The sequence below is a fragment of the Mastomys coucha genome, unplaced genomic scaffold, assembly GCF_008632895.1.
Source record: "Mastomys coucha isolate ucsf_1 unplaced genomic scaffold, UCSF_Mcou_1 pScaffold21, whole genome shotgun sequence".
NCBI classification, from domain to species: Eukaryota; Metazoa; Chordata; class Mammalia; order Rodentia; family Muridae; genus Mastomys; species Mastomys coucha.
The window spans coordinates 99,127,576-99,143,573 of record NW_022196904.1 but is presented as its reverse complement, the minus strand read 5'-3'; the positions used below and the strand labels follow the sequence as shown (position 1 = coordinate 99,143,573).

The window sequence follows — 15,998 nt, the reverse complement described above, 5'->3', positions numbered from 1 at the left end:
TACCCACCCACCCATTCCCACCTTCCCACCCTGGCATTCTCCTACACTGGGGCATCGAGCCTTCACAGGACCAAGGGTCTCTTTTCCCATTGATGCCCACAAGGCCATCCTCTGCTACATGTGCATCTGGAGCCAAGGGTCCTTCCATGTGTACTCTTTGGCTGGTGGTTTAGTTTCTGGGAGCTCTAGAGGGTACTAGTTAGTTCATATTGTTGTTCCTCCTAAGGGGCTGCAAACCCATTCAGCTCCTTCAGTCCTTTCTCTAGCTCCTTCATTGGGGACTCAATGCTCAGTCCAATGGGTGGCTGCAAGCATCCACCTCTATTTGTCAGTTTCTGGCAGAGCCTCTCAGGAGACAGCTATATCAGGCTCCTGTTAGCAACCACTTCTTGGCATCCACAATAGTGTCTGAGTTTGGTTACTGTATGTGTGGTGGATTCCCATGTGGGGCAGTCTCTGGATGGCCTTTCCTTCAGTCTCTGCTATAACACAAATTTGGTTGTACACACCTCTAATCCAAACCTTTGGGAGACAGGGGCATGTGGGTCTCTGAGTTCAAAGACAGCTTGGTCTCCATCAAATTCCAGGCCAGCCAGGGTTACTTAATAAGCCCTTGACTATAAATAAACAAACAAACAAACATCATTCTATAGTATTAATGAAAGGTTAAACTTGTTTTGACATTTGTACATCTTGTCATACCAGACCATTTGGTTTTGATTTTTAATCCTTTCACTTCTCAGGTAGTCTCAGGCAGCTTTGTTCTCTGTTGTCATTGCTGTGAGTTGTTGACAGTTTGACATGTTCTTATAATACAGACTAATCTTAGCAATCCTAGTAGAGGCAGGTGGGTCTCTAAGTTCAAGGCCTTCTTCATGTGTATGGCAAGTTCCAGGCCATAAGACCCTATCAAAAAGAAAAAAAAAGAAAAGAAAAGAATTTAAATGAACTTCCAAATTTTATGATATATCTCAACCAATGTGTTTCTTCCTGTTTAAAAATCACAGTGATATTATGCTATTTACACTTTTACATTATCTCTCCCCCTTCCCGCCCCATTTCTTACCCTTCTCCTCCCCAAACACTCATATTCCCTCTGCCATTCCTGAAGCTATCCTGGCCTTTTAGTCATACCTCAAGCTGTACAAGACAGTAGTTTACCAAGAGTAGCCCGCTGCTATCGACACAATCGCCTGCCCGTCGTATGTTGGAAGAACTCAAGAAGTGGTACTCTGCTCCTCCGATCTGGAGGTTTCCATGGGAAGGGAGTTGTTGGTCTATTCAAATCACAGAATTCCCCTCAAGCCGGTAAGCACAACTCTCATTGGAGTATTCCTAAAACTCAGCCAGGCATAGTGGTCCAGACCTGTGGACTCAGTTCCTTGGGAGACTGGGGCAGGACCACTTGATCTCAGGAGTTTAGATGCCATAATGAGACCAGAGAGTCTTCCCAAAATTAAAGGGAATAAAACCTGGGCTGCAGCTGCCACTCCCCACACTTTATTCACTGCCCACATACAGAGTACACAGGCTGGACTTAAGTGAAGACAGCTGTGGGATGCTGCATTGAACTGCCATCTTACTACCATAGCTCATCTTCTCTTTGGATTTTGACCAATAATAGTTTAATAAAGTCTTTGGTTCTAGGCTGCTTTCATTCTGGCAAACAGGAATATCCATTGTTGGAAATTAGATTGTACCAGTCTTTGCTATTTTTTCTGAAAAGTAATCTAGATATATTTAACAGCTTCAGAGATAAAAAGGGATTCTATCTTGTGTGGCATGAGAATGCACACGAACAGCAACAATAAACTGGACCAGAATGCCACTTTCAAGAGGTTTCAGACAAAGAACTTTTTAGGAAACTAGGGAAATAGAAAGTGATCTTGTCCCTTGTCCTGGGGACAGTTGTGAGTATCATAACCAAAGCAATAAGGTCTTGAGCTATAGCTGGCTGACTTTTTTCAGTTTCTGCTTAAACTTTAGCCCACCACAGTATTAGATATGATTTTGGGAGTAGCATTCTTTTTTCTTTAGAATCCAAAGTCTTTGGTCAAGAAGGTAGAAGAGACGTGTGTTTTTTGAGATCTCTATTTTTATCCACTTCCCTCTGGAGAGTTGACCAGTGTGCCCCCTCATAATTTGCTTGATTAAGGGCATCATGCACAGTGCTGTATTTGCCTGGGTTGGCTTTTCTGCAGTAGTGCAGTTAAAGGAAGTTGATTTTACAGCTTTCTGTTTTGGGGAGTTCTTCCAAGCCAGAGTGTATATAATAGAGCACAAGCCAGTCTAAGAGCAGAAAGCCTGTGAGCTTGGAGCATTTGCAAGCAAATTCTGGTACAGTAGGAAAGTTATTCCACTGCGTTCTGACTTATATGATAGGAATTTAATTTTTATATCCTAGTATGTATTTTATATTTCTGAATAAATATATTTGCTTATGGGTTTTTTTTTCTTATGTTTTGATATTTTTCAAATTGGGATGTGCCTGCTAATTGATGTGATCAGAAAGAATAGTGTCATAGTTAAACAGCACATGACCTTTATAATTGATGTTGTTGTAGAGCAAATGAAAATAATGCTAATTCTTTTCTGTTTAAGGTATAAGAAAACATATGATTCTATTGTCCTTTTAGTACACCTCTTTTCGGGGTCTGAGCTTGACAAGGCTATAGTAACACCTGTAATCCCAACATTTGAGAGAGGTGGAGGCAGGAAGAGCAGTATTTCAAGGTCAGCCTCAGCAATATCACTTTGTACTGCATCCAACCTTTATTAAAAATTAAGGATATAGGCTGGAGAGATGGCTCAGCGATTAAGAGCACTAACTGCTCTTCCAGAGGTCAATTCCTAGCAACCACATGGTGACTCACAGCCATCTGTGATGGGATCCAATGCCATCTTCTGGTGTGTCTGAAGACAACTGCAGTGTACTCATAAACATAAAATAAATAATTTTTAAAAGGAAGAATATATACATAATTCTTTTAAAAACTGAAGAATGAATACATACACACATACATACATACATACATATATACATACATAGCCTGAACCCATTTCACTGATTCAGTTTTGTTTCACACAACTAGGCCATATTTCTGTCAACTATTTGCTTTATACTTGTTTGTATTTGTGCCTATGTTCTACTCTCTTTTAGAAGGACCAGAGAATGTGTCAAAAGTGGCTCCTATATTGCTCCTGTCTTCCTCTGTTCTTCCAACAGCAGAGCCCCACAAGGTCATGTCATCTCTTAAGCCAATTAGGAAATCCTCACATTTGCCTACTCTGAAATGCCACTCTTTCCTCTCTAGCCCCACATATCATCAAGGAGATGTTTGTTCATCTTCATTTTGATTATCAATACACCTGTGTTTAGAAGGCTAGTCCTGCCCTGGCTTTTCAGACTTGGACCATTTATGGGAGAGTGATGAGCAACTGAGAAGTAGATGTATTAAAACCAGCATCAAAAGACAAGCCACAGAATACACTTAAAGTCTAACTGGCTTCTATATTTGGGTGTGGTAGCATGAAATTATATATGTTTTTCGTTTTTATTATAGTTTCTACCTCCTCTTTAGAATCTTCCAGTAGCATAGAGCAAGAAAAGTACCTACAAGCCTTGTTGACTGCAGTTATTGTCCATCAGAAACTCAGAGGCAACAGTACTCTTACTGTCAGACCAGCACTTGCTCTGTCCCCAGGTAAGATCTGATGATACTCACTTTCCTTGACAGCTACTCTGAAAAGGCAGTGTCTGTTTCTTAGGTTAATCCCTCTAGATATGTACTTTTAGTTAATTCAACATGACTGTAACATTTTTACCATGAAAAGCCATAACTTAAGCTTCTTTTATTTAGAAGTCAAAGCACCACTGTTAATGGCTAGTAATTAGTAGCTATGTGTAGAGAGTCAATTATTTTCTTTTAAAAATAGTAATAATGCAAGAAATACAAACATAAAGTAATCCCTAAAGTCTGAGTCTACTTTACATAAACTTTAAAATATTATTATAAAGCTGAATGTATAACTTGAAAATCTGGTTACTAAATGTACAATTGATTAAAATTATCATATAAACTTGAAATTCTCAAAATTTCTTTATGATTTTGCATTAGTTTGTTTTCTGTAGATTTGGATGAAGGCATTAAGACTTGTACTAATATTCTGTTTCAGTTATCATGTGATGGAACCCCAAAAGGGTTCATGTAGAGGTAACCCTAATTGTTAGACAGGAGCATGTGACTTGAGAAGTTGGTCTCTTTGGCTTAATCAGCTATCTGAATTACCTCAACATAAGCAGAAAGTGGCTTTTCTTGCAAAGTAACACCATGCATGCCTTTCTTCATTTATCATTGGATTCTCTGATTGCACTTGCCAAACCTAACTCTATAATCTTTCAAATATGTGTTATCTCTGCTGAAATAATAACATTGCCATGTTATCTCTAATAAAGCTTTTGGGATTTAAAAAATACAATGTTTGGCAGCAATTAGACATGCTACATGTGAAGATAACTTTTTGTCATTTGAGTAATGTTTAACCTGAATACCATGGTTTTCTTCTTCTTTTTTTTTTCTTTTCTTTTTTTTTTTTTTGGCTGACTTTAGGGACTGAAAGGAGGTCTTCAAGAATGTCCACTGTGCTTAAGCAGGTAGTGCCAGGACATTTGGATGTAAACCCATCCAATAGCTTTACTCGAGGAGGTTAGTAAGACCATTTTTATAACTGAGCACCAATAGAAGCTTAATTGCTGAGAACATTCTTCTAGATAGTGGATGTTTTAAAAAATCAACTACTCATGCTTTTGAGTTATTCTTAATTATCTTTCTCCAATGAATGATCAAATTTGTTTCTAGTATGATGACAAATTATTATTCCTTATGGAACAATTAGTATAGTTATTAATGGTGTCTTACATACTGATAAATTTGAAAGAATTAGGAAGTGGGAGAATCATGTTTAAATGGTGATTATCCACCAAGTTTACAGGTAAGAAGACTACTTAAAAAACTAGAAGAGATATCAGACTGAGCTGTGCCTCCAGAACCTTTAATTATACTAGTCTTTGAGGGTAAGCTAAAATGATAGCTAAATTTCTTTTCCTGACTCCCATCTGGATATAGCAACTGGCGTGAGGAGATAGAGAAGAAGTAGTCACTCCACTCTGGTCTCTGCAAGTTATTATGAGTTTCTTTTACTCTACAAAGATAATTCTAAACCAGGCATCTTGACTGCAAAGTTCTGTTGCTTCACAGTGGAGTCACAATCATAGGTTCTTCCTCTCACTCCCATAAAAGGCAGACTCTCCTTGAAAACAAGCCACTTACACGACCTGGGTTCTGCGTGGACATTTTCAGTTATGGGTAATTCCTTTCTTCCCCAAAAATAGTACTTTGCATATACAAGCAGCTCTTGTTAAGAAGGGCTTTCTCATATTTCTAAAACTCTACTACCACATAATTTTCACATGTTGACCCTTGCTCAAGTAGTGCATACCTGTAATCAAATACTAACACTCAGGGAGCTGAGACAGACCGATAATAAGTTTAAGGCCAGGCTAAGTGTCAGGAATTAGAAACTAAATCTAATTTAAAAGCTGTTCTCTTATTTTTTGTGTTTTAATTAGCTTTGAGTTTTCCTAGATTATGTGGCTATAGTCTGCTCACTATCCTCTTCACTGTTGATTCTACAGAATCACACACAGCAGCATTCCAAAATCCACTTGGAGCCGAGCAGGGGTGGCACAGGCCTTTAATCCCAACACTTGGGAGGCAGAGGCAGGCAGATTTCTGAGTTCTCAGCCAGTCTGGTCTACAGAGTGAGTTTCAGGACTGCCAGGGCTACACGGAGAAACCCTGTCTCAAAAAACGGAGAAAAAAAAAGGCCACTTGGTCCTTATTTCTAAATTGATGCCATTATTTTAAATCCAGAACTATTATCTCCATCACCTGGTGTTTTATGGTTATTTTGACATGACTTATGAAACTCAGTGATTTTTTCCTAAGAACTATAGTCTGTGAATACTTCATTGAAGAATTTGATTCTGAGTCAACATATAATAATTTATGTTTTACAAAATTCACCTTTTTCCCTTTTGAGAACCACACACATGTTCTGGTAGTCATTGAATGTGTCATCAAAGCTTTCTGAAATCACAGTTTTTCCCAAGAGCTTTCAGCTTTCTTGGGTCATGTTTCCAGGTAATTTGTTAGGCCTTGGTACTATGGTGTTCTGTGTCCTGATACTACTATAGCAAAGCACCATGGACGGTCCCTGAACAACAAGAGTTCAGAGCCAAGGCCAGTAGGTAATTCTCCCAAGGGCTGGAAGGAAAAGGCTTGATGACTGCCTTCTAAGAGCTGAAGATTGTCTAGAAATGAGTGACATTCATTTGCTTATAGAGACATCACTCAGATCTCCTTTCTTTGTGACACTCTCTATGTCTGCCTTCAAGAGTTTTTTTTTTCTTTTTATAAGGACTCAGACATATAGTAGTGGGGGTCTAATCTATTCCAGTATGGCTTTATATTAACTAATTGCATCTGCACCGCAGTGCTTCCAAATACAGTCACTTCTGAGGTACCAGGGGCAGGATTCCAATACATGAGTTCAGAAGAACACAAAGCCCCTATAACAAGTCATGCATAGTTTTGGGGCTTTTTTTTCTGGATTTTTAAAATATGAGATACAAACTTCATTCTTCTCATTTTTTTCTCTGAAGGATTTGAAGCAAAAGGCAATATAATATATTTCTCCTTAGAGTTTTGGGATTTCTCCTGTCACAAAATATTCCCAGATTTTTTTTATATATATAAATAGTTGTGACTTATCCTTTCTGTGGGTGTATAGTACTGGGGGGGAGGGTATGAAATTAAGCTACCTACATGCTAGGCAATCACTTTACAGCTGAATTGTATCCCTACCCCAGCTTGCTACTGAAAGTTTATACAAGTTGAATATCTTTTATCACAAATGTCATGGACCAGATGTTTTTGACATTTTAGAGTTTTATTTTTAGATTTTGGAATATTTACACAGACTTTAACTGCTAAGCATCCTTCATCCAATAATACAGAATTCAAAATCAGAAAGTTTGTGATACATCATGTTAACATTTAAGTGTTTCAGACTTTAGAGCACATCAGGTTAACTCAGGGATGCTCAATCTGTATTGTTAGGAAAAGTAAGTCAATGATTTTCCCTTTAAATTTTAATAGAATACAACTTCCAGCAGATACATAGATACTCTAAATTGTCCCACCAACACCCCACTTTGTAGTTTGTTTTTATAAACTTCTTCCTTCAAGAACATTTTATCTATTTCCATGTTTGGCTAGGTGGCATGTAAGATAAATTTTAGATTTAAAATTTTGCCTTTCCAGCTTACAGCCCATTTTATTCATATGTGAAGATGTAACTATTATTTCTTATCCCTTATGCAAGTATTTTCCTGCTATAATTTTCTGTGAACTGTCATGTCTTTAGCAGGTCTCATCCCTTTACTCTATCTCCTGATTCCCAGAGCCTCCCCTATTTTCCAGAAGCATGCTCACTAACATACTCCACATCCTCTCTGATCCTAGTTGCTTTATGTAGCTCTTATGTACATTTCCTCCATGTAAAGTCACAGTGATAGACTGTAGAACGGTAAGATTGGAAGTCCAAAGATTCCCTATTACATGACTATGACAGGCAGATAGATGCACACAGATCGGATAGGGCAAGACTAGATAAGTCATTCCACAGCCTGCAGGAATTCTTCTTTTGGGCACTGCTTCTTCAGCAGTCCCTTAGTTACCCTGTGTGAGAAGAGCCCGTTTTTCCATTTTCATTTCAGCCTCCTTTTTGCTCTTGTCTTTTCATATTCCTTCCTTTGACATGCAGTCTTAATGATGGGTTTGCTTCTTATATCCATTGTGCACACTTCCTGATCTAATGAGCAGGAGTTGAGATGGCCATCATCTTTTATTTCAGATCACTTTGTATTTATCTGCAAGGTGATGGATTATAAAAAGAGTATATATCCTTTTATTTTGTATAAAAGCCACTTTAAGAAAATGTGAAGATATGAATAACATGTTTTGACTTGAAAGTTTATCCTTGAAGTAACTATTTCCAGGGTAAATATTTCAGATATTTAAGATTAACTATGCCAAGTTTACATAGCAAACAATCTATTTAACACTGAACCATTTCAGTGCAACAATGGTTGAATATATCTGTATCTCATGAACTGAACTTGGTGTAAGGCTACATTGAAAGTAAGCTATGCCATGCCCAGACCCAACTTAAGCATCTCTTTCCCGTCCCTCTGACGTTTGAATAGCTGTATGTCTCATGAGAGCAGTGAGCCATATCACTCCTTCACTTGCACAGTCCTCTTAACCACTTCTTGACAGGGTCACAATATACAGGGTCACATGGTCAGACAGATCACTGTATATTGAAGGTTTATTGAGAGGTTGAGGCAAGAGGATTACTGTAAGACAGTAATCAGATTCTAAGACATTTGGTTATAGCCTAAGACCCTGTCTATTTTAGTTATATTTAAATTAAAATTGCAGTCTTACTTTGTGATATTGAATAAACCAACAAGCCTTATTTCTTAGTGTCCCCATGTTTAAATAGAGATTACTAGATAGTACTTAGGATAATTGTGAGGAATACATAAAATAACAAATGTAAAATACTTAGTAATTAGATCTTCATAAGTTCAATAAATTATTATATTAGTTCCTAGTAATTATTTAAAAGGAAAGGAAATGCTTTTAAAGTACACTGACTTTCATTGACTGTCTTATTTCTCTATTGCCTTGACAAAGCACCATGACCAAGGCAAGAGTTTATGTGAGGCTTACTGTTCCAGAGAGTGAGTCCATGACCACCATGGCATGGAACATGGCAACAGGCAGGCAGGCAGGCATGGCACTGGAGCAGTAGGTGAGAGCTTACATCCTTATCTACAAACACAGGGCAAAGAGAAAACTCACTGGGAATCAGAGCCCACCCTCAGTGGCATACCTCCTCCAACAAGGTCACACTGTAACCCTTCCTTCACCAAGTGGAGACTAAATATTCAAACATAGAAGTTTGCTCTTTGTAAGGGGTACGAGTGGGGCATCCTCACTCAAATTACCACACTAACCTAAGGTTAGAAGCCATCTGCTGTCTGGACAAGTGCCTTCCAAACTTTTCTAATCATAATTCATAACAAAACCCACATTTTATATTTATATGTGTGTATGTATGTATATGTATATGTATACATATGTATGTATACATATACATACATACACACAATATACACATACATGCACACACATATACTTATTCATATAATCTTAAACTACAACGCAAAATGTATCTGTTCTAAGACTTTTTTTTTTACAAAATCAATATTCATCTATTACCACATGCAGCAAGCATAAAACTTTTAATTATAAACTATTCTTAAAGACACTAATTTGGCATAGTGAAGTTATTCAGAAGCCATGAAGGGGATCCTGCAGTTTGCAGAAATTCACTACTGTAGACCCTTTGTTGGTATTAAATATCCAAGGTGTCTAAAAGTCACTTGGAAAATCTAAGTAGCCCTTAAGAGCACTGATGCAGTAAGTCCTTTGGTAACACGACTTACAGTTGGGACTCCAGTTCTCAGAGCCATCCCTGGCCCCATGACAGTAGCAGACCATTTTGTCATTGCTGACTTCCTTCCAAGTGCTAAGCACAAGGCAGTTTTTCGCTAATAACTCTCTATTTGGGGATATACCTACTATCTTTGTTTAATACTATACTTGGTCACTGGTTCCTGTCTGTCTGGGCTGGTATGTATTGTCAGTATTGCTGTAGACAAGCATCTACATAAGACTGTTAAATTGAGTGTTGTTTTGTATCAAACAACTTTCATAATACTCATTTTTATTGTTATAATATTTTATAAATTTTAAAGAATATAACAAAAAAGGTCTTGTAAGTATTGAAGGGTAGTTTCTGGGAGGAGTTGGGGTACAAAAGGGAAACAAGAATGTGATTTAATTCTATTTACTTAAAATATGTTTTTAAATGTTAACAAATTCAGGTAAATTGAAATCATGTTCTTTTCTCATCATAATGCCATAAAACATAAATCAATCAATCAATAAATAAATAAATAAATAAAAGAGAGAGAGAAAGAGAACAAGGACCTCTATTTAGCATAGATTTTGCCGGTTCTTTTATTCTTATCAAAAAAAAAAAAAAACTATTCTTTTTGCTTTTTGAGTGCAAGAGCTCACAGTGTATTTGTTTGTGGGAAAAAAAATCAACAAATACTTAGAATGCCAACATAAGAACAGACATGATTGGGTCACTACTGTTGCCAGAACTTGATCCTTTCGAGAAAAGAATATTCGTATAATCACAATGCAGTGTTACCAGAGTTCAGATAGAGCTTCCTACAGCTCCTGATGGTCTGAATGCCTTTTGGAGAAGTTAGCAGAGTATCTGAATCTTACAGGATAAGTAGAAAGTTTTCAGGTAAAGAAATGGGAGGAAACACACTCAGCAGAGAGACTAGCACACAGGAGTCAAGTGCCCTGAGGGAGGAGATCCACTACTCAAGCTTTACTGGATTCACATCAGTGTCACAGTCCAAGAGCAAAGCACAAAACTGAGGCAGAGCAAAACATTGCACAGCTGGCCTTTGTCTTTGTCTTTGGTCCTGGCAGTGCTGCTGCCTGTCTGCAGGTAGCCAGAGCCTCTGCAACCCTCACTCGGGTGTCCGTTGGCTGCTAAGACCATGAGTGTCTATTATTGCTTCCAAGGGTGTGGGATAGGAATGAAATCACCTCCAGTGATTTTTCTTTTATCATATTATGAGATCTTGTTTATGCAACTTTGCTTTGTAAAGCTAACAATGTTATTAGTGATTCTGAATCCATAATTATTTCCCTTAATTGACTGGATTAGTTCCTTTGTTGGGGAAATGGTGTTAACTACTCATCATTTTGTTATTGCCAGGTAAAGTTTTAGGTAGTCACAAAACACTTTCTGTGTAATGGAAGAAGATATTACTCAAATTACAAAAGTATTTTCTCAAATACTGCCTATCATTTTGGTACAAATAAGAATTTTAAGAGAAGCCATTTACTTCAGCCATCACAAACTTGTATTGGTGGTATTATGTATTGTCACAGGATCATGAATTTTTGCTGCTTATTACTTATTTATGAAAAATAAGTATAATTTCTGAATGCACAGAAGAAATGGAAGAGGTGTGGCAATGCCTAATGCTCTACTGCAAAAACGCCCTCAGTTATCCCAAATGGTTGCTAGAGCTTTGCTGTTCCCTTGGTTGAGAACCTTGCTCAGAGAACAGATTTGGGACAATCCATGATACCTGCCACTCTCCTACAGCATGAGGGCCAGTGTACTCTCAATATTGACACATGCCCCAAATCCCTTCCTTTTGTTGTATAGACTGAGTTCTGACCATCAGTCTTGAAAAGCTTGTTCCATTTGGTATAATGTTTTCATGGCACCCTCTGCTGCGCTGTCCATCTCATTGCGCTTACAGTGTTTCTAAACAGGTGCTGAGGACGTCCAGTAGGCACTCAGTTCATCTTTTGTTACTGTGAAGCTTTCTGTCTGTTAATTAAATCTACTTGTATTCACATTTACCTCCTTTGTTAACTTAACCTTAAAACTAAACATTCTTCTTACTCGATTGCTATGATGTTTGCTGCTGTATGTATTTCATTTCTCCTGTCTTTAACTTACCTACCAGTGCATGGGTACAGAGACAAATGTTTCACTCAGTCAAATCCCAAATCTTCAGCTAAGGAACCAGTTCATAATCAAGGTACTGTATTATGTGTACCAGTGTGTCACTTTTTAAAATCACCTTCTCATAAAGTAAATACTACAAGTAAATTTTCATGTTTGTCAAATTATACCCTTTATTCTCATTTGTATTATGACATCCCTGTGATTGCATTTAAAAGTAATTGCCATAATGCCTCAGATTACATATCCTTCGTGTTAAACAGAACTCTCCTACCCTTTTCTTGCAAAGTGGTCTATTAAGCTCCACAGCTGCTGATAGAGAAGGTAGCATGGCATTATTGAGGCAACTTGAGTCATTTAAAAATAAACTTGATATTTATCACGGGGGAAGATTCTGAAATAGCCTTTCCAGGTTTATACAAGGAACTCCAGCTTTGGGGAGGTCTTCACCCCTTACCCCATCTCTGCAGCCATATGTGAAAGGCTCTGTTGCCTTAAAGATGCTGCATTTGGAATACATATATGCCTGTTTGGATGGTTGATATTTTAATCATCTCACACATAGAAGTCCTTGATTTTTCTAATTAATATAAATTAGGTCAGATTATACAACATGACTCTCTTTGGTCTTCTTACTGTAGATGGACTTTCTCTTAAAAGATGTCTGCTTCTGACAATATATTTTAACCCCTGAATTAAGTGAAATGCACATTACTAAATTTCTGGGTTTTTTTAGTTTTTATGGAGACTCTATAAAAGAATGTTTAGTTGTTTAAAATTAGGCCATTTTTTTACCTAACCAGATTTGCATTCTATATCCAGCCTCTGGCTTTAGAAGATTTCTTACATTTTTAGCTTACATCATGATATGGTTTCTTGTTAAGCTGAGTACATAATCAGAAGAGCACTCCTCCTGTGGCTCCCAAGAGCTGCAGAGACCCCATGCTCCGCCCTTCTGTGTCCTGCCTGCATTCTGCTCCCTGTGGCACACACTCTGCTTATCTCTCAGATTTGCTTTAAATGCCACATTTACAATGACATGAAATGAGACAAATGATTTCTTAAATTCTTCTAAATCTAAGACAAAGTGATTTTTAAACTACTGTATCAGATAGTGTTTATATTGAAAAAATGCCAAATAAGCATTATGATCCATGACTTAGATTGATTACCCCTTAAGATTAGATTTTTGTTACCACTAAAGCAAGATACTCAGCGGCATCTAGCATTATCTCATTCCGTTTTCTTGGCTTTTATGAAGGCGTATGGGCAAGTCTTCGTTCCAGCACCCGTTTGATCAGCTCCCCAACATCCTTGATTGACATTGGTGCCAGGCTAGCATGCAAGGATCACTCAGCCTCCTTCAGTAACAGCACCTACCTACAAAACCAACTCTTGAAACGTCAAGCCGCCCTTTATATATTTGGTGAAAAGTCACAGCTACGGGTAAGCTTTTTCTCTCACTTAGAAAACATGAAAGAAAAAAAAAACAAAGGCAGTTTATGAACCCTATCACAAACTAACTTTACCATAAGTTTTTATAAGTTTTTATAGCATAATTCCTAACCTAGATATAATAATCTCAAAAAAAAAACCATCTTAATTCTAAACCACACATGATGGTGCCACCATGCCTGTAATCCTAGGATTTAGGAGGATTAGGAGGTTCAAGGCCAGCCTCCACTTATGAAAACCTTGTCTCAAGAAAACACAGAAGAGGCTAGAGAGATAGCTCAAGTCAGTAAAGCAGTTCTATAAAAGCATGAGAACTTGAGTTCAGTTCCCAGTGCCCATGTTAAAAACTGGGACGGCCACACATTCCTATAGTCTTAGCACTGCAGAGGTAAAACAAGAAAATCCCTGGAGCTCACCAACTGGCCAACAAGGTCCAGGTTCCATTGAGAGACCCTGTTTGAAATAATAAACAAGGTGGATTGGGTGGAAAGATAGCTCAACAGTTAGGGTGCTTAACATGCAAAGTGAGGAGCCAGAAATCCACTTAAATGCTGGATGGGCATGGCAGCCTGCCTGTAATTCCAGCCTGTCAAGACAGAAGCAGGATTCCCAGAACAAGCTGGCTAGCAAGACTAGCCATATTGGGAGCTCTGGTTTGATTAGGAGACTCTGCCTCAATGAATTAGGTAAAGGAGCAATTGAGAGTGAGTCCTGATTTCATCCTGAACCTTCATGTATACCCATGTGCTCATACACATGAAAAATGGAAAAAGAGAAAAGAAAAAAAAAAGGTAGATGGCTTCTGAGGAACTACTCCCAAGCTTGACCTTTGGCCTCCACACAAACCTGCATACACATGCTTGTTCACTCTGCATGTACACATATTCCCATACACAAGAATATATACGCCATAAAAGAGCCAATAAAAGGTTTTGTTTTTTAAATGAGCTGTTTATGTTTATACATACATATACATATATATAGTTATTGTGGATGAGCATGTGTGCATTTTATTAGCTGTGAGAATGAGTATTCATAGTCTTCTTTTTAAAACATAAAGGGTTTCAGGAAGTACAAATACAGAAGGGAAATAAGGCTTGTTTAGGCTACATTTCCCGCCATCCTCCTCTAGTTCCCACACCATCTGCATAAAGCAAACCACCCTTCTCCTCTGACCTGTTAGCACAGAAGACTGCAGAGTGACGGGGATTACTGGACCAAATTTGGAGGCAAAGGGAGATAAGGCCTTGTTTTTTAAGGAACATTTCCTTCAAACTTTTCAGAACTCTATACACAGAGATATGAGTTTTAAGATTAGATAATTCAAAAATATCAGCTGCTAATTCTGTGCTAAGGAGCTTTACTATGTAAGATCTCATAAACTGTAAAAATAGCACCAGTAATTTCTTAAATTTAATGTTTTCTAAGTCGTGCGTTAAAAAAAGTAAATGTTGAACTGGCCCAGTGTGCAAAGGTACTTCTTGCTACAAAGTCCAATGACCTAAAATTGACCCCCAGAACCCACATAACTGGAGGGCACTATCAACTTTAACCTCCAAACAAGTGTCGCATCGTAGTATGCACCCACCCTGCCCTACACACACCCCTCACACATACAGAATCAATCAATCAGTGTGGTTTTTGTGTTTTGTTTTGTTTCTTTTGTGTTTGTTTGGGGGGTTGTTTATTTGCTTTTTGGTTGTTTTGGGTGGATGTTTTTTGGATTTCTGCATGTTGCCCTGGCTATCGTGAACTCATGCTATAGACAAGGCTAGCCTAAACTTACAGAGATCTACCTCCCTCTACCTCTAAGTGCTAGGATTAAAGGTATGTGCTACCACCACGCAGCAAATAAATGTAATTTTTCCAGCTTAGATAATATTTCTGTCAACATATATAGAGGAATAGAAGCATCTGTTAATTCAGAAATCTCAGAAGTCTAGCACTGAGCAGTCAAGACAGACCTTTGGCTGAACCACAGAGCACAGACTGTGTGCAAGCTACTCTCAGCAGGAACCCACTTGTTCAGCCTTGTAATGCCAATGACTGAGTCATCTCTGCTGTAACAGGCTGGCATGGCTAACTCTTTCCCCACTACCTAGACAGTTGCAACCAATTAGTCACCAGCCTGAAGGGTAGAGGCCATGAAACCTTTAGGTCATGCTCAGTTTTAAAATTTGTATACATGTTTTTTGATACAGAAGTTAATTATATATCTAGAAAATAAAACTCTGTTCAATAGCAATTGAAGAGTGCCTGCACAGCATTTATGGCACCAGTGACTTTTCCAAACTAGGCCTATTTTTGTGCACTTCCTTGATCTGAGTTTCCTCCCAAGGTTAGACTGTGTGAATATTCACCTCTGGTATTCCCTTTCTGTATTGGGTCTTAACAGTGGCTTTGTGATCATGTATATTCAGTAAAAAAGGCAAACCACGTAATCTTTGCTTTCCTCCTGCCCTTTCTCCTCTCCTTTTTCTTATAGTAAATCTTATATGTGCTACATCCTAGCACACTGTACTGGCTGGTTTTGTGTGCCAACTTGACACAGGCTGGAGTTATCACAGAGAAGGGAGCTTCAGTTGGGGAAGTGCCTCCATGAGACCCAGCCATGGGGCATTTTCTCAATTAGTGATCAAGGGGGTAGGGCCCCTTGTGGGTGGTGCCATCCCTGGGCTGGAAGTGTTAGGTTCTATAAGAGAGCAGGCTGAGCAAGCCAATAAAGAACATCCCTCCATGGCCTCTGCATCAGCTCCTGCTTCCTGACCTGCTTGAGT

The 15,998-nt window shown here is 38.3% G+C and overlaps 1 protein-coding gene and 1 long non-coding RNA gene across 9 annotated transcripts in view; one reads left to right on the top strand and one right to left on the bottom strand.

The window, feature by feature from the left end:
- The window catches only part of Sbf2 (SET binding factor 2), a 330,570-nt gene that overhangs the window by 281,253 nt on the left and 33,319 nt on the right, over positions 1–15,998 (top strand). For 4 of the 8 annotated variants that reach the window (XM_031387848.1, XM_031387847.1, XM_031387850.1 and 1 more), the window contains exons 27-31: positions 1,112–1,308; positions 3,564–3,704; positions 4,611–4,706; positions 11,768–11,842; positions 13,028–13,212. In XM_031387848.1, coding sequence (XP_031243708.1) covers positions 1,112–1,308; positions 3,564–3,704; positions 4,611–4,706; positions 11,768–11,842; positions 13,028–13,212 — 694 coding nt within the window. The remainder of the gene's footprint in view (positions 1–1,111; positions 1,309–3,563; positions 3,705–4,610; positions 4,707–11,767; positions 11,843–13,027; positions 13,213–15,998) is intronic. The other 4 variants (XM_031387851.1, XM_031387854.1, XM_031387853.1 and 1 more) reach the window with 4 other exon arrangements.
- The window catches only part of LOC116102793, a 20,030-nt gene continuing 4,685 nt past the window's right edge, over positions 654–15,998 (bottom strand). The window contains exon 2 of the long non-coding RNA XR_004123282.1: positions 654–906. This is a non-coding gene — a long non-coding RNA (uncharacterized LOC116102793). The remainder of the gene's footprint in view (positions 907–15,998) is intronic.